Below are 26,824 nucleotides of genomic sequence, written 5' to 3'. Positions count from 1 at the left end.
ATAACATTAAGCACAGTTATCCTTAAGAAAAGTATTCAGTTGTTCAGACAAGTTTGACCATCAACTATATTTTTTGGAGTTGAAGGAATGTCGATTGACTCAGGCCTAGCCCCTCATTCTGGCTCTCCTTGTTTACTTTTCTCTTTTTCATTTTTCTTTTTTAAATTAACAGTTTTATTGAGATACAATTCATGCATTTAAATGATTTTTTTTACTATATTCATGAGTTGTGTAACCATCACCACAATCCATTTTAGCGTATTTTCATTACCTTAAAAAGAAATCCTATACCCATTTATAGTCATTTCCCATTTCCCCCTAGTCTCCGCAGCCTAGACAACTACAAGTCTACTTTCTGTCTCTATGTATTTACCTATTTGGAACATTTCATATAAATGGGGTCATACAATATGTGAGTCCATTGTGTAAGGATTAAAATTCCCTTTTATCTTCCTTTCATTTTAGTAAGGTCAGTTCCACCTGGCATATAGAACCTGGGAGTTGTAGCTTCTAAACTGTGGTAGCTTTTGGTGTACTCAGCACTGAGAACCTATGCAAGTCCCTTTTCTTCTTTCTTTTCTATAAAATGATGACACTGTTTAGCTCCCCAAGGGCATGAGAAGAGTTAGCAGAGATGCACAGATTAAAGTATAAATTCAGAGAACTATTAAGAACTTCCCTGAGCCAATACGTTTAGCACTGACTTGCAGAATTTAGCATCTAATATTTATGCTGCTCACTTGACATATATAATATCCTTTGATCCGGCCGGGCACAGTGGCTCACACTTATAATCCCAGCACTTTGGGAGGCTGAGGTGGGTGGATCACCTGAGGTCAGGATTTCGAGACCAGCCTGGCCAACATGGTGAAATCCCATCTCTACTAAAAATACAAAAAATTAGCTGGGCGTAGTGGCACACGCCTGTAATCCCAGCTACTCGGGAGGCTGAGGCAGGAGAATCACTTGAACCCAGGAGGCAGAGGTTGCAGTGAGGCAAGATCGTGCCATTGCACTCCAATCTGGGCAACAAGGCAAGACTCCGTCTCAAAAAAAAAAAAAAAAAAAAAAATTCTTTAATCCAAGCGTCAAGGCTGTTTGAACCATATGTCAGACCAGAGTAGGATTTTTCTCAAGAACAACATCCAGACTTATGCAATTATATTTATTGAAACTAGCTTTAATTTTTTTTTTTTTTCTTTTGAGATGAAGTTTCGCTCTTGTTGCCTGGGCTGGAGTGCAATGGCGCCATCTCGGCTCACTGCAACCTCCACCTCCCGGGTTCAGGTGATTCTTCTGCCTCAGCCTCCTGCGTAGCTGGGATTACAGGCGACTGCGACCACGCCCAGCTAATTTTTGTATATTTAGTAGAGACAGAGTTTCACTATGTTGACCAGGCTGGTCTTGAACTTCTGACCTCAGGTGATCCAGCCACCTTGATCTCCCAAAGTGCTGGGATTACAGGTGTGAGCCACCACGCCTGGCCACTTTAATTATTTAAAAACATAAATTAAAAACCTGATGTCTGTTGTGAGATATTTTATAAGCTAAAAATTTGGAGTTACTACCATCACCTTCCCCCTATTTTTCTTCTTCTATCGATTCACTCTCAGCCGGCAGTCTTTATATTCAGAGTCATCATGAGAAAGAACAAGGTTAAAGTCTACAGTTACCTTTGCTGCTGTCATATACCATGTATGAGCAAGTGTTCTGCTGTTTCCTTCAAGTGCTTGTTTTTGTAGAGTAATTTGAGTAAACTGAATTGATTTTCCCCAACAGACTTACCCCGAATAGATTTCAGTAGTATAGCTGTGCCTGGCACATCAAGTCCCCGGCAGCGCCAGCCACCAGGAACACAGCAGTCCCACTCATCTCCTGGAGAAATAACTTCATCTCCTCAGGGCTTGGACAATCCGGCCTTGCTCCGAGATATGTTGCTGGCCAACCCGCATGAGCTGTCCTTGCTAAAGGAACGCAATCCACCCCTGGCAGAAGCTCTGCTCAGTGGAGACCTTGGTAAGCTTGTAAATTTGGAAGGCTATTAGGCTGGCCTGAGGTGAAGAAGCTGTGTCATAGCAAATGTGAAGAGACTCAAGCGACACTGTGTCACATGATTTATTGAACATACCAGTTTTTTCTCTGTGAGAGGTAAATTAGTGCTAAAGTCAAAGGCTGAGTTACTTGGAAACAGCAATAGAGTTTTAGGAGTGAAATCCATCTAGGCCACCCCCCTTGGTTTACTTTTTGTTTTCCTCATTGTTTTTGGCAGCAGATAACCTAGGTACTGGGTTTTTTTTGTTTGTTTTTTCTTTGAGACGGAGTCTTGCTCTTTCGCCCAGGCTGGAGTGTAGTGGTGCAATCTTGGCTCACTGCCAGCTCCGCCTCCCGGGTTCATGCCATTCTCCTGCCTCAGCCTCCCAAGTAGCTGGGACTACAGGCGCATGCTGCCACACCTGGCTAATTTTTTGTATTTTTATTAGAGACGGGGTTTCACCGTGTTAGCCAGGATGGTCTCGATCTCCTGACCTCGTGATCCGCCCGCCTCGGCCTCCCAAAGTGCTGGGATTACAGGCGTGAGCCACCATACCCAGCCAGTAGCGATATTTTAACCTTAGTTAGATCTTCAATTAAAGAGATCACCAACAAGCCAGCTGATGCCAGGAAGGTTCAGTGCCCTGTATGGCAAAATGGAATCACCATAACCTCAGTCCACTCCAAGTTATTTTTTGTATTTTTTGTAGAGATGGAGTTTTTCCATGTTGTCCAGGCTGCTTTCGAATTCTTGGGCTCAAGCAGTCTGCCTGCCTTGGCCTCCCAAAGTGCTGGGATTACAGGCATGAGCAGTTGCACCCAGCTAACTTTTAGCCATCTTTATGAATCGAGTTTTCTCTGTAAACTACTCTCATTTTACTCTTGGGTTTATGAGTTAAATTGGGTTAAGTCTAAAAACATAACAGACACTTAATGACTCATTCCTCAATTGACTGTCTTTAAATTGGCAATCTTTACCTTGAGCGAAGTACTCAGATTTTAAATATACAATTCCTTGAGTTTTGACAAACTCCTGTAACCCCAATCAAGACACAGGACATTTCTCTCACTCCAGAAAGTTCCACTGTGTTGCTTTCTAGTCAATCTCCTCTCCTTATAGGTTACTACTGTTTTGATAATCTTATGGTTTAGTTTCCCGTGTTTTTAAACTTCATGTATATGGAATAATAGAGTGTCTGCTCTTTCGTGTTACGCTTTGTTTTTTTTTTTTCTTGAGACGGAGTTTCACTCTGTCTCCCAGGCTGGAGTGCAGTGGCGCGATCTCTGCTCACTGCAACCTTCGCCTCCTGGGTTCAAGCGATTCTCCCGCCTCAGTGTCCCAAGTAGCTGGGACTACAGGCATGCACCACCACACCTGGCTAATTTTTGTATTATTAGTAGAGATTGGGTTTCACCATGTTGGCCAGGCTGGTCTCAAACTCCTGACCTCGTGATCCACCCGTCTCGGCCTCCCAAAGTACTGAGATTACAGGCGTGAGCCACCACTCCCAGCTCATGTTAGGCTTTTCACTCAACTTAATGCTTTTTAGATCCATCTGTATTGTGTGCATTAGTAGTTCAGATAACCATTGTCATAATATCTTTTAATCTCTTATATCAGCATATCTAATCACCAAAGACGGTGATGATGGGGCATTTAAGTTTGCACACTTAAATGTACCACCATTTAAGAAATTGCAAAATAGTCCGGGCGCGGTGGATCACCTGAGGTCAGGAGTTCAAGACCAGCCTGGCCAACATGGTGAAACCCAATCTCTACTAATAATACAAAAATTAGCTGGACGTGGTGGCAGGTACCTGTAATCCCAGCTACTTGGGAGGCTGAGGCAGGAGAATCACTTGAACCTGGAAGGTGGAGGTTGTAGTGAGCCAAGATTGTGCCATTGCTCCCCAGCCTGGGCAACAAGAGCGAAACTCCATCTCAAAAAAAAAGAAATTGCAAAATAGGTTCTTGTTGTAACATACATCTTATAGCAAGCAGTGTTTTCTCTACTAATTTTCCTGCCTATTAATTCATCAGAACACACACAAAATATAGGTAGACTAAAAATAGTTTATACTTAATGTATCTGGCTTAAGGCAGGGCATGTTATAAAAGAAATGAAACTAGAAGAGGAAAAGGAGATTATATAATGCTGTATTTTGTTTCTAGGTAGTAGGATAATGAGAACAATGAGGAATGGAGGAGTGGAGACATTCATCTGCCACATGGTCACTCCCCACCATTTTAAATTGGAAAGTTGTTACCTCTGAGGAGAAACAATATGATAGATAACTTCTTATAAAAAATTTTTGCAAATACTTTTTTTTTTTTTTTTTTTAAAACAGGGTCTCACCATGTCACCCAGGCTGGAATGTGTGGTGCGATCACAGCTCACTGCAGCCTCGACCTCCTGGTCTCAGGCCATCCCCCCACCCTTGAACCCCCATCCAACAGTAGCTGGGACTACAGGCATGCACCACCACGCCCAACTAATTTTTATATTTTTTGTAGAGACAAGGTCTTGCTATGTTGCCCAGGCTGGTCTCGAACTCCTAGGCTCAAACGGTCCTCCCACCTCAGCCTCCCAAAGTGTCGAGATTATAGGCATGAGCTACCACACCCAGCCACAAATACTTTCTTTACACTGAATTTAAATGATGAAATAGCCTTGACTCAGAGAACAGAAAGTAAATGTAATTGCTCATTTCAAATAAGCTTTAGGCATCCTCTCTGCATCTCTTACAGTTGTAGTTTGAGAAATTGTTTGGTGTGGAAAAGTACTGATAAAGGTTGAAAATATAGTGGTATTTAAGATTTTTCTCCCTTATTTTTGTAGAGAAATTTTCTAGAGTCCTGGTGGAGCAGCAGCAGGACCGAGCCCGGAGAGAGCAAGAAAGGATTCGTCTGTTTTCTGCTGATCCCTTTGACCTTGAAGCTCAGGCAAAGATAGAAGAAGATATAAGGTAAAGACCTGTTCATCTAAAGAACAAAACTTAGAGATTCCAGATTTCCCAGACTGCAGGTTATCTGACATTAGTTGGGCATCTGCTTGGAGGTAGCTTCTCTGTTTTGCAGTTGAGATAGTAACCTCAGTCTTTTAGGTTAGTCTCTCCTCTTTCATTTTCTATGCATTTCGATTCGACATGACAAAGATATAGGTGCTTAGTTTAATGACTTTCTTTCTAAAATTTTAAGGAGGACTCCCTGACTAGCAGACAGAGCATCATAACACAGCTTTAGATAAATGACCCCCGGACTGAGCAGAAGCCACCATCTGGTGAGACCACAAGGCTGGTTGCATATTACATGGGCTGATTTGACTCTCTTTCTTTAGACATATTGTATAAGTCCTGATTAAATCCAGGGCTTAAACATGATTGGATTAGAGAGGGCTCTGCGCCGATGGAACGTTGGTAGTCCTAAGTCTGTTTTCCTGCTGCATTTCTTGTACTGGCCTCAGTGGATAAACTGAATGCTGGACATGTTTCCAGCTCTCAGTTTCTGTAATGCAGTGGTTCTCACCTGGGGCTATAGTAAAATCACATGAGAAACTTTTAAAAATGCAGATGCTTGGACTCTTCTCCCAAATCTGATGAATCAGAATTGTCGGGCATGGAGCTCAAGCAAGGACAGTGACGCTGTTCCGGCCTCAGTCACACTGATAGTCACAAGCAAGATTCTGTTCAGTCATTCTCTGAAAAAAAGGACAGCTGCTTTTCCTGCCTCAAGTCAGTTTTTGTTGCTAATTGTGAAGAACTTAGTAAAACTAAGAAGAAGATAACAGCAACGATACTTACTACACTTAGACTGCTTGGCCTTTTAGGGACCGTGTCATCATTTCGGTTACTTAAATGAAGCCTAACTTGGTCATTGTATTACACTATCTATCAACTTAGAAATTAAATCATGCTTTTTTAAACTTCTTATTCTTTTTATCTTTTTTTTTTTTGAGACAAGGTCTCACTCTGTCACCCAGGCTGGAGTGCCGTGGCACAATCACAGCTCATTGCAGCCTGGACCTCCCCGAGACTGAGGTGTTCTCACCTTAGCCTCCCGAATAGCTGGGAATACAGGCATCTGCCACCATGCCCAGCTAATTTTTTCATTTTTTGTAGAGACAGGATTTCACTATGTTGCCCAGGCTGGTCTTGAACTCCTGAGCTCACGCAATCCACGCGCCTCAGCCTCCCAAAGTGCTAGGATTATAGGGATGAGCCACTGCACTTAGCCCTTCCTTCTTCTCAATTGATCTTCCTTCTGACCTCAATTGATCTCCTACCTCAGCCACTCAAAGTGCTGGGATTACAAGTGTGAACACCATGTCCTGCCTCTTACTCTTCTTACTACATTTGAAATCAGAAATACAGGCTAGTCCTGGTGGCTCATGCCTGTAATCCCAACACTTTGCTTGAAGCCAGGAGTTTGAGACCAGCCTGGGCAGCAAAGTGAGACTCTGTCTTTACAAAAAATAAAATAAATTAGCCAGGTGTGGTGGCATGCACCTGCAGTCCCAGCTACTCAGGAGGCTGAGGCAGGAAGATCACTTGAGCCCAGTAGTTGGAGGCTGCAGTAAGCTATGGATTGTACCACTGCATTCCAACCTGGGCAAGAGAGTGAGACCCCCATCTTAGGGAAAAAAAAAGAAATATAATTGTACACTAGAATTAATTGACAGCCCTAAGTCATTACGAAACTCCATCTCAAAAAAGTAAATAAGAATAGAAGTGAAATAGAGAGTGTCCATAAGGCTCATGTTTCTTTCTAGGGCTTGAGTGAAGGAAATAGGGTGACACATCTATTCTCTTCCCCACCCCAGGCCCAAGACGGAGTCTTGCTCTGTCGCCCAGGCCTGAGTTCAGTGGCACGATCTCGGCTCATTGCAGCCTCCGCCTCCCACGTTCAAGCGATTCTACTGCGTCAGCCTTCTGAGTAGCTGGGATTACAGGCATGCACCACCACACCCGGCTATTTTGGTATTTTTAGTAAAGATGGGGTTTCACCATCTTGGCCAGGCTGGTCTCAAACTCCTGACCTCAGGTGATCCACCCTCCTCATCCTCCCAAAGGGCTGGGATTACAGGTGTGAGCCACTGCGCCTGGCCGCATCCATTCTTTGAAAGGTGAAAACCTTGTACCTCTGAAGAGACTCTCTACATATGGACCCCAGAAAAGCCAAAGTAGCTGGTGTTATTGCAGAGGATTTTTTGTTGAAACTCATTTGGGTTGGAGTCCATGCAAGATGAAGTATACAATTAATTTTAGGTTATTTCTATGTTTAATAATGTGCAATAGCATAAAACCTGTGTAATTATATAAAATGTCTATTAAAGTTTCATATGGCTTGCTACACCAGTGATTACACAGGGTAGGTGAACACAGGTTTGATAGCTTTCATATTTGCCTAAAGGAAGGTGCCTTTGACTTTCTGAGTTTAAATTTTGTTGCAAAATGACTGATAAAGCCATCAGTTCACTTGAGCTAGATGATTATTATGAAAAGAACAGAAACTGTAGTTAGAGCAGGAGTCAGCAGAGTTTTTTTTGTTTGTTTTGAGACAGGGCCTCCGACGTTTAGGCTGGAGTGTAGTGGCACGATCATGGCTCATAGCCTCAACTTCTTAGGCTCAGGTGATCCTCCCCCATCAGCCTCCTGAGTAGCTGGGTCTATAGGCACACCACCACACCTGGCTAATTTTTCTTGTATTTTGTAGAGACGAGGTTTCACCGTGTTGCCCAGTCGTGTCTTAAAGTCCTGGGCTCGAGTGATCTGTCCAGCTCCCAGAGTGCTTGGATTATAGGTGTGAGCCACCACGCTTGGCGTGAGGTTTATTTTTTGTTTGTTTGTTTGTTGAAGAGACAGGGTCAGCACCATAAAACAGGGCAAAAAAAAAAAAAAAAAGTATCTTGCTCTGTCGTCCAAGCTGGAGTGCAGTGGTGCCATCCTAGCTCACTGCAGCCTCAGCCTCCCAGGCCCAAGCAATCTCTTGCGTCAGTCTCCTGAATAGCTGAGACTACAGGCTTGTGCTACCACGCCCAGCTAATTATAGTGATAGGGTCTCACTGTGTTGCCCAGGCTGGTGTCAAACTCCTGGCCTCAAGTGATCTTCCTGCCTTGGCCTCCCAAAGTGCTGGGATTATAGGCATGAGCTGCTGTGCCAGGCCTTAGTGGACTTTCTATAAATGGGCAGATAGTAAATATTTTAGTCTTTGCAAACCATACAATCTGTGTTGCTCATGTTCAACTCCGCCACTGCCATGTGAAAGCAGCCATAGACAATAGGACAATATGTAAATGCACTATATCACTGTGTTTCCATAAAACTTTTTTTGCCTAAACAGCAGGCTATGATTTACCAACCCTGGATTTACAGTGTAGGTTATCCCGAATCTTAGAAGCTGTTCTGTTAGTGTCTCAGTCTTCAGGTAAGTTGCCCAACCACTGACCTAGTTTCCATTAATGTTGGTAGTATTTGATAATGTTTTTAAAAGGAGATTGATTCATGCTGTTTTAAGGGAGTAGAAAAAAATTGGGAATAAACATGAGATGTTGGAGTAAGCAAGAACTCCCTTTTGTTGCTTTTCTCGTGTAAGAATTAGAGTTGTGTTGATTTTTTTGTTTTCTTTTCCTTCCTTTTGGTGGGGAGAGATGGGGTTTCACCATGTTGCCCGGGCTGGTTTGAAACTCCTGAGCTCAAGGGATCCACCTACTTTGGCCTTCCAAAGAAAGTGCTGGGACTACAGGTGTGAACCACTGCACCTGGCATGTTGATTTTTTTTGTTTTTGGTGTCTCGCTCTGTTGCCCAGGCTGGAGTGTAGTCGTGCGATCTTGGCTGCAACCTCCACCCCCCGGGTTCAAGCAGTTCTACTGCCTCAGCCTCCTGAGTAGCTGGGATTACAGGTGCATGCCACCATGCCCGGCTAGTTTTTGTATTATTAGTAGAGTTGGGGTTTCACCATGTTGGCCAGACTGGTCTTGAATTCCTGACCTCTGGTGATCCACCCGCCTTGGCCTCCCAAAGTGTTGGGATTACAGGCGTGAGCCACCGTGTGCGGCCAGCATGTTGAATTTTTAAACAAATTATTTCATGGATCAAATGAACTATGAAACACATGTAGTTTTAAGTGATGGGTGCAATTTTTTTGTAGCATAAGCTGTTATATGAGCACTGTATACTAGATGCTTTGTACCTCTTGGCAACCTAGGTAACAGTTATCCTTAGTGTACAGATTAGAAAACCCAGTCCTGGAGATGAAGCAGCAGGTGCAGCACAAGATGTTGAAATATTTGTGTTTTCTGTTTGTGAACTTTTTGTAATGTTCTGGGCTTAGGAAATGTATTCAGATACCCAGTAAATCCTCAGTTAAAATTGGAACATTCCCGAAATTCTAACATTCTGCCAGAAAAATGGGGTTGTAACCCTTGCTCTCCAGTTTCTTATTTCTGAGCATATAAAGGCAGCTCAGTGTTTTACAAAGGGTAATTTTTATGCCTTTAGATTTTCTGCCAGCTGTTCATCTTACTGCCTCTTAGGAAATGATCTCTTGCCCCATATAGCACCAGTTTTTCTATGACTCGGCTGCTGTGCTTGGGGCAAAAGATACGTACAAATCTGTTTTTTAATATTGTGACTTTGAAACTGATTTCTCTCCATGGAATTAATGCTTTCAGTGTCCCTGGTCTTGTTCTGTTACAGGCAACAGAACATTGAGGAAAACATGACAATAGCTATGGAAGAGGCTCCGGAAAGTTTTGGCCAAGTAGTGATGCTTTATATTAACTGCAAAGTGAATGGACATCCTGTGAAAGCCTTTGTTGACTCAGGTGACGTCTCTGTCTTTTATTTCTTGGTCTCCCCTCCAACATCTTTACCTGACACGGGAGAAGGGGAGGCTCAAGCATCCGTTCAGATGGCTGTACTTTTTTTTTTTTTTTTTGAGACAGAGTCTTGCTCTGTCACCCAGGCCAAAGTGCAGTGGCGTGATCTTGGCTCACTGCAACCTCTGTCTCCTCAGTTCAAGCGATTCTCCAGCCTCGGCCTCCCACGTAGCTGGGATTACAGGTGCCAACCACCACGCCCAGCTGATTTTTACATTTTTAGTAGAGATGGGGTTTCACCGTGTTGGTCAGGCTGGTCTTGAACTCCTGACCTCAAGTGATCCACCGTGCCTGGCCCAGATGGCTGTAGTTCTTTAGGCTGCTAACTCACTAGCGTGGGACTTACTGTTTCACTTGCCAGGCATTCTGTTGGTATTAGGTTTCTTTCTTTAATCATTTCTTAAGCAGTTTTGTATTTTGTGGTGTCTCCTTTTTCTTCCTAACTCCCCTTATCTAGCATCCTGAATTTCTTGGATGTTTCTGTAAAAAACTGGGAATACATAGGTTTAGAAGAAGGAGCTATAAAAGGAGCTGTGTAGAGTATAGGTCAAACACATTTCAGCCTGGCCTGTGCACCAGCACTTTGCCAAGATTTGGGAGGAGTGTAAGGCTATCTGGGTATGGTTCTTACCCTTAAAGAACTTAACAACCAAGTAAGGAGACAGGGATTCTTCTGCTTGAGGGTTCAGTTAATTCACATACTAGTTGGCACCTTTTCTGTCAGTAACAACCGTTTGCTTTTTAGTAAGACTACACCATGCAGCATTTTGTGGGTGTATGACTGAGTGGTCTCATACATCTTAATTCTGGGTGTCTCACTCAAGGCTGTAAGATAGGTGAGTTCCTAGAGTAGAAAAATTCCTTGCTCAAATAATATTTTCCCCCTTCACTGTGTATTTCTATATAAAAAGAAAAAAAGTATTTTCTTTCATTTGTTCATCTACACATTCCTGAGCACATGCTGGGTTTCAGCTCTCTCTCTCTCATTTTTTAAAGAGAGGGTCTCTGTCACCCAGGCTAGAGTGCAGTGGTGCAGTCAGCTCACTTCAGCCTCCAACTCCTGGGCTCAAGTGATCCTCCAGCCTCAGCCTCTCAAGTAGCTGGAACCACAGGCATGTGCAACCATACCTGGCTGATTTTTTTAACTTTTTGTAGAGACAGGGTTCCCCTGTATTGTGTAGGCTGATCGGGAACTCCTGGCCTCAACTCTCATTAAGAGTTTGTACCTTGAGACTGGGTGTAGTGGCTCATGCCTGTAATTCCAGCATTTTGGGAGGGTGAGGTGGGAGAATTGCTTGAGCCCAGAAGTTTTGAGACCAGCCTAGGCAACATGGGGAAACCTCGCCTCTACAAAAAATACAAAAATTAGCCGGGTGTGGTGGTGCGTACCTGTAGTCCCAGCTACGGGGGAGGCTGAGGTGGGAAGATCACCTGAGCCTGTGGTGACGGCAGAGGTCAGGGCTTGCAGTGAGCTGTGATTGTGCCACTGTGCCCCAGCCTGGGTGAGTGAGACCCTGCCTTCGGGGGAAAAAAAAAAAAAGAGTTTGTATCTTGAGATACAGACATTCCTGGGAGTTTAAAAAAAAAACTGAAATTATTCAGTTTAAAAAATATCTGTTGTGGGTAGGGCCTTGTGCTGAGTGCTTGGTGATAAGACTTAGTGACTGGAGCCTCAGAGGTCCCCTGTGTGAGTGAGAGACAAATACATAGAAGACGCTAATAGAATACTCAGTGTGTATTGATTCCTTATTGTGTGCCAAGCACCATGCTAGGTGCTTAATATAATCATCTTACTCAATTTTATTTCATCCTCAGAACATCTTTATGTACTTTGTTCTATAATTCCTGTTTTATCCATAAGCAAACTTAGATATAGAGAGGTCACATTCTCTACTCTGTCTTTTACACATAAGGAAACTTAGAGGGATCAAGTCACGCTTCCAGGTATACAGAGTTCGTGAGTGGTGGGCTTTGGATTCAGCCCCAGGTCCCCTTGATGCCAGAAATCTCAACCACTGTGCAAAAATCAGGTGAATGTTGGATGGCTGTAGAGACCACATTCTCACTCTGACCGAGGTGCTCAGGAGAGTCTTTCCAGAAGACAGCATTTGAGCTGAGGCTTTGGAAAATGCAGGAGAGCAGTGAAAGGGGCCCTTCTCATCCTGGGTTGCTTACTTTAATAACTTGGCTTTTGTAAATTAAGAAGGAGGAAGAAAAGAGAGAATTGCCTTTCCAAATTCCCTTTTCCTTCATTATTTCTGGGCCTTTTTGAATCTAATCTTTCTCAAATGCCAAGAACTTTTATTACTTATAAAGTGTAGGGTACCTGTGAGTAATATGAGCAGGAAGTGTTGGAATTGAGTGAGAGGCGAGGTCATTGCAAAAGGGCAGTCAGTTAGGGAGGAAGTGGGTCTTGAGCTAGATCTTGAAGCATCGGTGGAATTCAGAAAAAAAAGCAGGGGAGGGACCATTTTACAGGAGGGTCAAAGTGAGTGAATGGCAAAGGGGACATATTCCTCCTGCTGAAGCAGAGGGTTTAGAGTAGTTAGAATGTAAGGCTGGAAAGAAATGGTGGAGCCAGGATGGGGTGGGATCTGAAGCTGTGGTGATGGTGGTTTGAAACTAATCTCATAAGGAGTGGAAACCATTGAGGACTTTTAAGCAGATGAAGAAGTAAGTGATTTGAAAATGGTGCTATTGGCCCAGTGCAGTGGCTCAAACCTGTAATCCCAGCACGTTGGGAGGCTGCGGCGGGTAGACCACTTGAGGTCAGGAGTTCAAGACCAGCCTGGCCAACATGGTGAAACCCCATGTCTATTAAAAACACAAAATCAGCCAGGCATGATGGTGGCACACCTGTAATCCCAGCTACTTAGGAGGCTGAGGCAGGACAATAGCCTGAACCTGGGAGGCAGAGATTGCAGTGGGCTGAGATCACATTACTGCACTCCAGCCTGGGCAACAGAGCAAGACTGTGTTTCCAAAAAAAAAAAAGTGACATTTTAGGAAAACTAAAGGTAGACACAGATCTGGAAAATTCTGTACCCCTAAGGGTCACAACAATATCCTTGCTTTAAATTACGCATCCACGGAGTGGTTTGGAAGCCAGAACAATTGTCCTTTTGCAAGGGAATGGCAGTGTGAGCCAGGCTGATCACTATGGTTAGAAGAAAGAGCATCAGGACAGGCACAGTGGCTCAAACCTGTAATCCCAGCACTTTGGGAGGCCAAGGCAGGTGGATCACCTGAGGTCAGGAGTTCAAGACCAGCCTGGCCAACATGCTGAAGCCCCATCTCTACTAAAAATACAAAAAATAGCCGGGCATGGTGGCACTTGCCTGTAATCCCAGCTACTCGGGAGGCTGAGGCAGGAGAATCGCTTGAACCCAGGAGGTGGAGCTTGCAGTGAGCCGAGATTGCACCATTACACTCCAGCCTGGGCAACAAGAGTGAAATTCAGTCTCAAAAAAAAAAAAAAAAAAAAAAAAGAAGAAAGGGCATCAGAAATAGCAGAAATTGCATAGACCTTATTTACAGGTTTGAGAGAAGAAAGACTAGGAGAAGAGTCAAAAGTGAACAGTGCCCAGGTTTTATGGCTGCAAGAAAATAATCCCATTGGCAAAGACAGAGAAATCCAAAGTGAGAATTATTTGGGGAGAAAGAGTTTTATGCCTGTTGGCTTTGACAGAAATGTCCAGTGCACAAGAATGTAGAACTAGAGTTTCAGAGAGAAATTAGGACTGCAAAGATTACAGAAGTGACTGTCTTCTACATAGGCCAACCCGCCGTGTACATGTTTCTGGGAGAGAAAATAACGTAAGTGCCCTCATATTTAAAGGGAAGAGAGTCTGATTGTTGGAGCAGAGTATGGGAGTCCACTTCTAAATTTTGGAAGACTGCATGATTTATTAATAGTAGACTATAGTGTCCCAGTGTGGGGTTTTTGTTTTTAATTTTACTTTTTGAGCAGATAAAGTAGTAAATAATGTACTTACTTGTTTACATAGTGAGACGGGATATTACTATGTTGCCCAAGCTGGTTTTCCACTCCTTGGCTCAGGTGATCCTCCCGTCTTGGCCTCCTAAAGTACGATTACAGGCGTGAGCCACTACACCCAGCCCAAAATTTGATATAAAAACAACTTGATAGGGCCAGACACTGTGGCTCACACCTGTAATCCCAACACTTTGGGAAGCTGAGGTGGGCAGATCACTTGAGGTGAGGAGTTCCAGACCAGCCTGGCCAACGTGGTAAAACCCCATCTCTACTAAAAATACAAAAATTAGCTGGACGTGCCGGGTGCAGTGGCTCACGCCTGTAATCCCAGCACTTTGGGAGGCCGAGGCAGGTGGATCACGAAGTCAGGAGATCGAGACCATCCTGGCTAACACAGTGAAACCCCACCTCTACTAAAAATACAAAAAATTAGCCGGGTGTGGTGGTGGGCAACTGTAGTCGCAGCTACTTGGGAGGCTGAGGCAGGAGAATGGTGTGAACCCGGGAGGTGGAGCTTGTAGTGAGCTGAGACTGCACCACTGCACTCCAGCCTGGGCGACAGAGCGAGACTGTCTCAACAAAAAAAAAAAAAAAAAAAAAAAAAGCTGGACATGATGGCGCAAGCCTGTCAATCCCAGGTACTCAGGAGGCTGACGCAGGAGAATCGTTTGAAGCCAGGAGGCGACGGCTTAGAGATACTCGGTAAGAAGTGCAAAGTACTGCTAATTTAGCATTGCCATCTGTAGACACAGGACATCACTGCTTTCTACTGGTAAAGTTTTAAAATGTCATTTAATTATTGCATCGCTACAGAATATTCTTCCCTCAATGTCAAATTTTACATCATGTTTCAGATTACAGAGTAGAACTGAAAGTTGAATTAGGCAGGGCAGGACACTTGCTAGGTAGAAATGATTTTATAGAGACAAAAGCCTTGGGGTGTGCTTGGTTTTTGCTTTGTTATTATTTAGTGCTGTATTTTGAGTCTTCTCACAAAGTGGATTTTGTTTTTATTGTCTGATGTTTCTCTACTCCTCCAGGTGCCCAGATGACTATTATGAGCCAAGCTTGTGCAGAAAGGTGTAATATAATGAGACTGGTGGACCGTCGGTGGGCAGGGATTGCCAAAGGAGTGGGCACCCAGAAGATTATTGGAAGGGTACATCTAGGTGAGCAAAAGGCACTGGGGCTTGCTGTCTTTCTATAGGCTATTTGTAGGTAGGGTAGTCGATTTTCAAGTTTTTAGAGGGTCTTTTGTTGTTCTTATTTTGTTGTTGTTGTTGTTTTAAATTTCTTTTGTGTGGGTATGTCTGAGCTAGCAAGCCTAATTTCTAGAAGTTTTAAATCCTGTGTTCAGTCAAAGTTATGTGTTTCTGCTGGTTGCAAACAAGTAGTCTCCTCTACGTTTCTATTTCCTGAAAATATAATCCCTTTCCGTCATTTTAGCTGATTTATTTTTATACTTACCTCCATATTTCTAAATAACATGTTTATTTTGCTGTTTACTCATATGACTGTGTTTGAGAGCTGAGCTATCTAATTGAATGTGATTGCTTTTCTTTCATGGCTAGTATTATTTTCTCTTAGAATTAATAATTGTCCTGTTTTTCTTACTTGGTTTCTTGCGTAGTATTCATCCCAGACATGTCCTAATTATGTAAATCTCCTTTCAAGCACATCCAATAGCCTCTACATTTCATCCTATCAAAGATACTTCTTGAGCCTGGACTGGCAGTTTCAGGCCTGCTTCAGAGCTGCTGTTTTGGAATTTAACTTGACTGAGTCCTGCAGATTCCTTTCTCTTCTGTCTTGTGTTGGATTACATGAATCCCTTGTCTTCCTCTTTTTTATCTGCCCCTCAGTTTATTGGAGTGCATCATCCAGTAACTTTCTTAGAAGAGGTGCATGGGAGTAAATTGAGACTAATTATCAGACATGTCTTTTTTCCCTACATTATACTGGTCTGCCTAGGTTGGAAATCATTTTCCTTCACAATTTCGAGGCATTGCCCCTTAACCTTTTCACTGTCAGTGTTGCTGTAGTGAGGCTGGATTCTTTTCCGATTCTTGATCCTTTATGTGAAAGTTTTCTTTTTCTTTTCAGTTTTTTTTTTTTTTTTTTTTTTTTTTTTTTTTGAGACGGAGTCTCACTCTGTCGCCCAGGCTGGAGTGCAGTGGCGCTATCTTGGCTCACTGCAAGCTCCGCCTCCTGGGTTCACAGCATTCTCCTGCCTCAGCCTCCTGAGTAGCTGGGACTACAGGCGCCCGCCACCGCACCCAGCTAATTTTTTGTATTTTTAGTAGAGACGGGGTTTCACCGTGTTAGCCAGGGTGGTCTCCATCTCCTGACCTCGTGATCCGCCCGCCTCGGCCTCCCAAAGTGCTGGGATTACAGGCGTGAGCCACCGCTCCCGGCCTCTTTTCTGTTTTTTTGAAACAGTCTTTGTTCTGTCGCCCAGGCTGGAGTGCAGTGGCACGATCTCAGCTCACTGCAACCTCCGCCTCCCGGGTTCAAGCGATTCTCCTGACTCAGCCTCCCTGAGTAGCCGGGATCACAGGCGTGCACCACCACACCTAGCTAATTTTTGTATTCTTAGTAGAGACGAGGTTTCTCCATATTGGCCAGGATGATCTCTCTCAAATTCCTGGCCTCAAGTGATCCGCCCACGAGGCCTCCCAGAGTGCTGGGATTACGGCGTGAGCTACCGTTCCCAGCCTTCTTTTTCTTCTTTGAAGCTTGTAGATCTTCCCTTTGACCTCAGTGTTTTGAATTTTCACAGTGCATGCTTGGGTGTGGATCTCTTCTCATATACTGTGCTAGGTACTTGGTAACCTGTGCAGTCTAGACGCTCACATCCCTCTGTTCTGGGGACTTTCTCTGAATTATTTTGACGATGATTTTCTCCCCTCTGGAATGTCTGTTATTCAGGTAGGATAATCTCTCCTGGACTTGTCCTCTAGTTTTCTTCTCTTATGTTTTTCTGTGGGATTTCTTCAACTTTGTCTTCCAACCTTTGTGTTGGATTTTGTATTTGTTTGTATTTTACTTTAGATGGTTTTCATAAATGTCTTGTGATCCTTGGCATCATCTCACATTGAAGAGTGGGCCACTGGCTGGCCGGGATGGCTCACACCTATAATCCCAGTGCTTTAGGAGGCTCATGTGGGATGACGGCTTGAGGCCAGGAGTTTGAGACCAGCCTGGGCAACATAGGGAGAATTTGTCTCTACAAAAAATTTTTTTAAATAGCCGGGTGTGGTGGCAAGTGCCGATGGTGCCAGCTACTCGAGAGGCTAAGGCAGGAGGATTGCTTGAGCCAGGGAGATAGAGGCTGCAGTGAGCTGTGTTCATACTACTGTACTCCAGCTTGGATGACAATGAGAACTCGTCTCAAAAAAAAAAAAAAAAAAAGAGTGGGCCACCAAAAGGCTTGTTTGGTAAATGACCTGGGTTGGCAGCCATGGCTCTTGTGGCCTTCACTGTAGGGTGGGTCTGAAAGTTGGGAGGGAGAAAAAGGCTGGCATCTCAGTTGGATTTTATTTATTCCCCCTGGTTTTCAGTTGGATACTTGTTCTGTCCCTGTCTCCCTCCATGCTCACCTCTGTTAAGAGTGCCTCTGTTTCACCCTCTCCAGAAAATAAGCCTCTAGTCTGCTACTGGGGTGAAGGGTCTCCTGGCCTAGCAGAGTGCGGGAGGGACACCCCAAGGGCTAACTGTGCCTCTGCGGCCTTCCCGCCAGCCTTGCTGCTTTGGGTCCATCTCTCCTCCTATCTGCAGAGGTATTTATGACCAGTTCCTATGCTCCATAGGAGTTCTGTGATGTCAGTTGGGTTGCTGCTCAGTTTTCCTCACTGTCATCTGCTTTTTAGCTCTAAAATTTTGTTCCTGTGGTCTCTACTATTATATTTGGCCTTAAAAATGTATGCCTTAGGGCTGGGCACGGTGGCTCATGCCTGTAATCCCAGCACTTTGGGACCCCGAGGCAGGTGGATCACCTGAGGTCAGGAGTTCGAGACCAGCCTGGCCAACATGGTGAAACCCTGTCTCTACTAAAAATACAAAAATTAGCCGGGCGTGGTGGCGGGTGCCTGTAATCCCAGCTATTCGGGAGGCTGAGGCAGGAGAATCGCTTGAACCTGGGAGGCAGAGGTTGCAGTAAGCCGAGATTGTGCCATTTCACTCCAGCCTGGGCAATGAGAGTGAAACTCCATCTCTAAAGAAAAAAAAAAAAATGTGTGCCTTAGACAAAACCCAAAAACCTTTTTTGCAATGTTTTAGGAGTAAATGTAGATAAATGCATGTGTTCAGTCATTCATCTCTAATCAGAATTGTTTTTGTTTTCTTCTTCCATTATCCATTTAATAGATGCTTACTGTAGAGAACTTCAAAAGTATAGAAATGTGAGATGAAGGAAAAAAACATCCCTTAAATTCCTGTAGTGAGAATCAACCACCAGTATCATTTGGGCATATCTCCTGGTCTTTTTTCTGTGCACTTTTTTATCTTATAAAAGGTGATTATTTCATGTTTAAAATTTTATATTCTGCTCAAAGAAAAAGTGAAACAACATTTTCCCAATGTCACCATGAATTTCAAAAGAATTATTTAAATAAATGAATAAATGTATAGCATTCTGTTGCAGGTTTAAGGATCAGCTTTTGGGTTGTTTCTTTTTTTCTTTTTCTTTTTTTTTTTGAAACAGAGTCTCACTCTGTTGCCCACACTGGAGTGCGGTGGCGTAATCTTGGCTCACTTCAACCTGTGCCTCCCAGGTTCAAGCGATTCTCCTGCCTCAGCCTCCCGAATAGCTGGGATTACAGGCACCTGCTACCACACCCGGGTAATTTTTGGATTTTTAGTAGAGACAGGGTTTCACCATGTTGCCCAGGCTGGTCTCGAACTCCTGAGCTCAAAGTGATTCGCCTGCCTCAGCCTCCCAAAGTGCTGGGATTACAGGCGTGAGCTGCTGCGCCTGGCTGGTGATGTTTCCTATTAGAACATGGCAGTATAGTTTTCTGCACATTTTGATTTTTTTCCCCCTAGTCAAGATTCCTGTAAGTGAAACTACTGAATCAAAGTTACGGATGCTTTAGGACTCTTGATATGTTGCTAACCTGTACCAATCCAGTTTATCCACCACTGAATGAATATTCATCTTAGTGTCCTATACTGTTAAGCAATATTAGTTTTCCCTCTTAAATTTACAAATAAGGTGGGTGTGGTGGCTCAGGTCTGAAATCCTAGCACTTTGAGAGGCCAAGGTGGGCAGATTGCTTGAGCTCAGGAGTTTTGAGACCAGCCTGGGGGCCATAGCAAAACCACATCTCTACTAAAACTACAAAAAATTAGCCGGTTGTCATGACCGTACGCCTGTAGTCCCAGCTACTCAGGAGGCTGAGGTGAGAGGATCACTTGAACCCGGGAGGCAAAGGTTGCAGTGAGCCGAGATCATGCCAGTGTACTTCAGCCTGGGCAATAGAGCAATACTCTTTTCTCAAAAAAAATTTTTTTTTACAAATGAAAGAGTGGTTTCTTATTGTAAGTTACTTTTCTTTCATTGTAAATGATAGTTTTTCTGCACATTTGCTCTTCCTTTCTTTTGAAATATGTATGTCTGTTTATTAGGGTCTTTGTGTTTCTCTTATTGATTTGTGTAGGATAAAGATAGTTCAACTACCTTACACTTTCCTAAACACAGTAGGACTGAGAGTTTTGCAGGAATACCATAAACTGGTTCCTTCAGGGGCTGAGTTCTCAGATTTTTGATGACTTTAAATGAGAAGATAATAGGAGGAGACAAAATAAGTACCAAGCTCTGTGGCCATCCTTGTGGATTTTACAACCGTGGCTATGATCAGCATGAAAAAACCCTTATAGCAATAGGGGAAACCTAAATAAAAGGAAAGCTTTACCATGGATTAGAGATTCAGTATGTTGGGGGTGGCAGTTCTCCCACATTAATCCACAGAACCATTGAGATGCCATCAAAATCCTGGTAGTTTTTTTGTGAGACTGGATGTGCTCATTTTAAATTTGGCGTGGGCCCTATATTGTGAGAATGGGCAAAATACTCTAGAACAACATTGCCTTCTAGATATCAAAGGACTATCTAGAAGATATGAGTAGAAACAAACCCATGATTCTATGAACATTGATCAATGAGAGGAAGTCTTACAGAGCAATGGGGAAATGTTAGGAAATGTTGCTGGGACAAGAGGTATCCATGGGGAGAAATGAATTAGAAATCGGACCCTACCCACACCACACAAAAGCGAATTCAGAGTAAACACCTAGATGCAGGGGAGGGAGGATTGCTTGAGCCTAGGAGTTTGAGACCAGCCTGGGCAACATAGCAGACCCTGTCTCAAAAAAAAAAAAAAACCCTAAAACCTAGATGTGGAAAGGAAAATTAAAGATTTTAGCAGAAAATACACAATATCTTGTGTAAGGAAGGAGTTCTTTAAAAATAGGTCATCTGCTGGGTGTGGTGGCTCACTCTTGTAATCCCAGCACTTTGGGACGCCAAGGCAGGGATGACTGCCTGAGGCCAGAAGTTCAAGACCAGCCTGGTCAATATAGCGAGACTCAATCTCTACAAAAAGTTTTTGGCTGGGTGCGGTGGCTCACGCCTGTAATCCCAGCACGTTGGGAGGCCAAGGTGGGTGGATCACATGAGGTCAGGAGTTCAAGACCAGCCTGGCTAACATGGTGAAACCCTGTCTCTACTAAAAATGTAAAAATTAGCTGGGCGTGGTGGTGCGTGTTTGTAGTCCCATCTACTTGGAAGGTTTAGGCAGAGAATCAGAGAACACAGGAGGCAGAGGTTGCAGTGAGCCGAGATCACGCCACTGCACTCCAGCCTGGGCAACAGAGCAAGACTCTGTCTCAAAAAATAATAATGAAAAGAACTTTTCAGCTGGACACGGTGGCTCATGCCTGTAATCCCAGCACTTTGGGAGGCCAAGGTGGGCAGATAACCTGAGGCCAAGAGTTTGAGACCAGCCTGACCAACATGGCGAAACCCCGTCTCTACTAAAAATACCAAAATTAGCCAGGCGTGGTGGCACATGCCTGTAATCCCAGCTACTTGGGAGGCTGAGGCAAGAGAATCACTTAAACCTGGGAGGCAGAGGTTGCCATCAGCCAGGATTATGCCATTGCACTCCAGCCTGGGCAACAAGAACGAAACTCCGTCTCTCTTTTGAAGTACGTAACAATAACCTTTTCTCTTCTTGTGCTTTTTAGCTCAGGTTCAGATTGAAGGAGATTTTTTGCCATGTTCCTTCTCTATACTTGAGGAACAGCCCATGGACATGCTTCTGGGACTGGACATGCTTAAACGGCACCAGGTAATTAAGAGCTTCACTTATTCTTTTTGCATCTGCTTTTTGTAATATGGTCATTATCACATTATTTTTATTGGTTACATATACTGGAAAACTAAGAAATAACGACTTTTCAAACCTGGAAATGTCCTTAAATTATGTTGCTATACAAAGGTTGAAATGATGTGTCAATATAGATAGAATCTGTTTTTGTGAAATCTCTCTGTGAATCTGTTAAATCTTGCCAAATGTTTTGAGATTGTAAAGGACAGTTTGGTTCCCTTGTATAATTTTCAGATTCTGGTTAGATCCTGATTAGTAGTTTTTTGATGACCTGACTAAAAAGTGTGGGTCAAGTAAGTCTTTAGCATTCTCTGATGCTGATCAAACAGTACTTGGGAAGAAGACCTTCAAGGTTAAGGAAGGTATATGTTGGGAGTGAAAGTGTTTATTTAGTACAGGGTGCATAATTAATATATTAATTTGTGTTGATATTTATCTTTCTACTCTAAAGCACAATAATTTGAGATATACTGCCGTCGTTGAAGAAGCAGTTAGTCCACTGGGTATTTAGATGAGATTAGGCATGCTCAGGGTGGTATGGATGTAGACCTCACTGGGTACTTCACATTTTTCACAGTAGGGTTTTATATCCAGTCAACCTGCCAGGTACAGTGGTACATGCCTTGTAATTCCAGCATTTTGGGAGGCCAAGGAGGGAGGATTGCTTGAGGCCAGAATGAGTTTGAAACCAGTCTGGGTAACTTAGTGAGACCCTGTCTCTACAAAAAATACAAAAATTAGCTAGGCGTGGTGGTACATTAGCTACTCGTGAGGCTGAGGCAAGAGGATCCCTTGAGACCAGGCTGCAGTGAGTCAAGATTGTGCCACTACACTTCAGCCTGGGTAACAGAGCAAAACCACATCTCAAAAAACAAAATTGAGTTCAAAACAATTGAAAATATAGCTAATCAATATTTTTATGTCACTATTTTAAAATATTTCTGTAAAAGTAGATGCATCATATTGATAATAAGACACAGCATTCTATGTATTTATTTATTTATTTATTTTGAGATGGCGTCTCGCTCAGTTGCCCAGGCTGGAGTGCAGTGGTGCAATCTTGGCTAACTGCAAGCTTCGCCTCCCGGGTTCACGCCATTCTCCTGCCTCAGCCTCCCGAGTAGCTGGGACTATAGGCACTCACCACCACGCCCGGCTAATTTTTGTATTTGTAGTAGAGACGGGGTTTCACCTTGTTAGCCAGGATGGTCTCGATCTCCTGACCTCGTGATCCGCCCGCCTCAGCCTCCCAAAGTGCCGGGATTACAGGCGTGAGCCACCATGCCCGGCTCACAGCATTCTAAATAGAACGAATGAATGAATGAATGTATGTATCAATAAAACCTTGTCACTGCCTTTCCTTATTTTTTTAGTCATGGTATAGACCAGCAGTCTCCAACTTTATAGATGTAAATCATATATGTGCACAACTGTCTATTAAGTAGTTATAAAATACACAAAAAAGGAAGTTAGCATTAGCATGGAGTAAAGAATACTGTGGAGATTGCCTTGCGTGGCACGATCTTGGCTCACTGCAACCTCTGCCTCGCAGGTTCAAGTGATTCTCCTGCCTCAGCCTCCCAAGTAGCTGGGATTATGGGCATGTGCCACCACGCCTGGCTAATTTTTGTATTTTTAGTAGAGGTGGGCTTTCACCGTGTTGGCCAGGCTGGTCTGGAACTCCTGACCTCAGGTGATCTGCCCTCCTCAGCCTCCCAAAGTGCTGGGATTACAGGCATGAGTCACTGTGCCTGGCCATTTGTGATTGGAGTTTTAAATTAAGGAGCATAATTTTTCTGCATGGTGTTTTATCTGCTATTATTCTTTGGTTTCTTTCTTCCAAGTGTTCCATTGACCTGAAGAAAAATGTACTCGTGATCGGCACCACAGGCTCCCAGACCACCTTTCTTCCTGAGGGAGAGCTACCAGAGTGTGCCCGGTTGGCATATGGGGCTGGAAGAGAGGATGTACGGCCAGAGGAGATTGCAGACCAAGAATTAGCAGAAGCCCTTCAAAAATCAGCAGAGGATGCAGGTATTTGGGATGGCCAAACTCTTCAATACTTGTTATTGATGGGTAAGCCCGGGAAGTGTGGGCTTCAGAAGGGGTAGGAACCTTTCCAGTTTTTAATCAGTCTCATGGTCCAGTAGTAGATGTGTTCATTATTTGTCTTCTTAACCTCCTTCTTTGATCTTCCTTTTTTTTTTTTTTTTTGGAGACATTGTCTCACTCTGTCACCCAGGTTGGAGTGCAGTGTGCAGTGTGACATGATTGTAGTTCACTGCACCCTTGACTTCCTGGGCTCAAGCAGTCCTCTCACCTCAGCCTCCTGAGTAGCTGGGACTACACCTGGCTCATTTTTTATTTTTAGCAGAGATAGGGTCTTGCTGTGTTGTCCAGGCCTATCTCCAACTCCTGGGCTCAAGCAGTCCTCCTGCCTTGGCCTCCCGAAGTGCTGGGATTACAGGTGTGAGCTACCATATCCAAACCCCATCTCTTAATACAATAATGAAAAAGTCTGTATTCTGGCCCGGCGTGGTGGCTCATGCCTGTTAATCCCAGCACTTTGGGAGGCTCCAGGGGGCGGATCACCTGAGGTCAGGAGTTTGAGACCAGCCTGGTCATGGTGAAACCCCATCTCTACTAAAAATATAAAAATTGGCCAGGCGTGGTGGCTCACGCCTGTAATCCCAGCACTTTGGGAGGCTGAGGCAGGTGGATCACGAGGTCAGGAGATGGAGACCATCCTGGCTAACACGGTGAAACCCCGTCTCTACTAAATATACAAAAAATTAGCCGGGCGTAGTGGCGGGCACCTGTATTCCCAGCTACTCAGGAGGCTGAGGCAGGAGAATGACATAAACCCAGGGGGCGGAGCTTGCAGTGAGCTGAGATCGCACCACTGCACTCCAGCCTGGGTAAGAGAGCGAGACTCCATCTCAAAAAAAAAATAATAAAAATAAAAAAAAAATTAGCAGGGTGCAGTGGCACACCCCCCGTAACCCCAGCTACTTGGGAGGCTGAGGCAGGAGAATTGCTTGAACTTGGGAGGCGGAGGTTGCAGTGAGTCAAGATGGCACCACTGCACTCCAGCCTGGGCAACAGAGTGAGACACTATCTCATAAAAAAGAGAAACATTCTGTTTTTTAGTATTTCAACAGATTAAGAACAGCTCAGTCCATTGCTGTGTTTAAGATAGATTGGGGTTATTTTGCTTAGACACATTTTAGAAGCTTCCTAAATTTTTTTAGGAAGTTTTTTTTGGATGTTTTTGTTTTTGTGATTTTCCTAAAGAAAATTTTGACAGTAAGCAGATGTTAACTTTTGAGTCCAACAGTATTCCCCTATTTCTTTCCTTTTCTTAGGACTGTTTTATTTTATTTTATTTATTTTATTTTATTGTATTTTATTTATATAGACAGAGTCTTGCTCTGTTGCCCATGCTGGAGTGCAGTGGCGCAGCCGTGGCTCACTGCAGCCTCAGTCTCAGTCTCACAGGCTCAAGCAGATCCTCTCGCCTCCGCCTCCCAAAGTATTACAGGCATGAGCCACCATGCCTCTTAGGCCTGGTTTATTTTGAAAAGTATCATTGCTACTGTGTGTGAGCGGCCGTAACTTCACTGAAGACAGAAGAACCAACAAAAAGAAGTATAAATTTTTATTTACTTAATTAAAAAAAAATTTTTTTTGAGACAAGGTCTTACTCTGTCACCCAGACTGATCCTCCCATCTCCCCTTCCTGACTAGCTATGACTACAGGTGCCTGCTACCATGTGCAGCTAATTTCTGTATTTTTTGTAAAGATGAGGTTTTGCCATGTTGCCCAGGCTGGTCTTGAACTCCTGGGCTCAAGCAATCCACTCGCCTCAGCCTCTCAAAATGACAGGATTATAGGAACGAGACACCATGCCTGACCAGCATAATTGAACGTTACTGAAAATGCAGTGTTATGGTGTGAGATTACAGTATTGTCGTCAGGCCATATTAGCACTGTATATATTGAAATCATGCTACCTAATACTTTTTTCTAAGTCTCAGTTATTTAGCTTGTTTAAGTGTAATGATGGAGCTAAGTTTTCTAGGTAAAATGGGGTAACAGTTTTGCTGAAATCCCCCATTTATTATAGAACGGTGACTCTGGGATGTATTTTCTAGAAGCTGAATAGAATTTACTTTTGAGTTTGGGTTATTTTACAGTCTTGTGCTGGCATTATTCATCAGTATGACTAGTATCACACATTGCTTTTTCTAGTACAGTAAATTATTAAGAGTTACAAGTTCAGGGAATAGCTTTATCCTAAAGACGAAAGTGGTAAGAGTTTTAAAAACAGCCAGGCAGCTTTTGCCACTGTTTTACTGGAGAACATTCAGATGTCTGTCATTGAGCTTTAGAATGGGTGTGGGTGGCAGATGGAGTTTTCCAGGTTGACTTTGTTCAGAATCAACTCCATCACCTTTTGGCTTAGTTTTATGTATAAAGTACAGTTTGAGTCAGGGCGTGGTGGCTTATGCCTGTGATCCCAGTACTTTGGTAGGCCAAGGCAGGACGACCACTTGAGCCTGGGAATTTGAAACCAGCCTGGGCAACACAGTGAGTCTTTGTTTCTACAAGAAATTTTAAAAAAAAATTAGCCAGCCATGGTGGCGCGCCTGTAGTCTCAGCTGCTTGAGAGGCTGAGATGGGAGGATCACCTAAGCCCAGGAGGTCAAGGCTGCTGTGAGCCATCATCGCTGCCACTGCAATCTAGCCTGGGTGACAGAGTGAGACCCTGTGTCCAAAAAAAAAAAAAAAAACAACAGAATTGACTCCCATCACTTTTTGGCTCAAGTTTTTATATTAACTACAGTTTTGGTTGTAACTTAAGTATTTTGTAGGAAGGGAGGAATTTTGAACAACCAGACAGAGACTAACTTAATAGTTTTAATCTTACCTGCAAGGTAAGCTTGAATGAGTTTGACATAGCTCCTTACAAGGTTTTGCATTTAGGGTGTAATTTATCATCTTAGTCGTGATGCTGTGTGTTAATATGAGGATATATTATCATTTTATGAAATGTCTTTTTTTTTTTCTTCCTTTTAACCTCCACAGTCTTGGTGCCATTATTTAAGAAACATTAGCTGATAATAGCAGTGTTTTCTAACCTACTAATAACAGTTATCCTTTTTTGGTAATTACCTTATTTTAATAAAAGTTTGGAAGATTAAAACAGATACACATATGTTTCCAGGCTTAGTGAAGGGGATGTACCAACTTTAAAGAATTAAAAAGAAATGGCTTTTTACCTAAATAACCTTTTGTTGCTGGTAGTATAGCTTGTGCTAATTTTTGTAATGTTTAAGTAATGAAATAGTTCTACATATCAGGTCCTTTTTATTTAGAACATCGACTTCCTAATATCATCCGAATAAATACTCTGGACATAGTAGGTGAAAGTATTTTGTTAACAACTTCTTTCTGGCCAAGGATGGTGGCTCATGCCTGTGGTCCCAACACTTTGGGAGGCTGAGGTGGGGAGATCACTTGAACCT

The 26,824-nt window shown here is 43.4% G+C and overlaps 1 protein-coding gene across 3 annotated transcripts in view; it reads left to right on the top strand.

Moving 5' to 3' along the window:
- Positions 1 to 26,824, top strand: part of DDI2 (DNA damage inducible 1 homolog 2) — a 53,636-nt gene that overhangs the window by 13,163 nt on the left and 13,649 nt on the right. For 2 of the 3 annotated variants that reach the window (XM_063594641.1, XM_063594644.1), the window contains exons 3-8: positions 1,780 to 2,016; positions 4,872 to 4,998; positions 9,729 to 9,856; positions 14,948 to 15,076; positions 21,153 to 21,256; positions 23,140 to 23,329. In XM_063594641.1, the coding sequence (XP_063450711.1) occupies positions 1,780 to 2,016; positions 4,872 to 4,998; positions 9,729 to 9,856; positions 14,948 to 15,076; positions 21,153 to 21,256; positions 23,140 to 23,329 (915 nt within the window). Of the gene's footprint in view, positions 1 to 1,779; positions 2,017 to 4,871; positions 4,999 to 9,728; positions 9,857 to 14,947; positions 15,077 to 21,152; positions 21,257 to 23,139; positions 23,330 to 26,824 lie in introns of those variants that run through there. The other variant, XM_063594642.1, reaches the window with a different exon arrangement.

This window comes from Pan paniscus, chromosome 1 (genome assembly GCF_029289425.2).
Source record: "Pan paniscus chromosome 1, NHGRI_mPanPan1-v2.0_pri, whole genome shotgun sequence".
Taxonomy (NCBI): Eukaryota; Metazoa; Chordata; class Mammalia; order Primates; family Hominidae; genus Pan; species Pan paniscus.
Note: the sequence above shows the minus strand (reverse complement) of the source record. Positions and strands in the feature narration are given on the sequence as shown.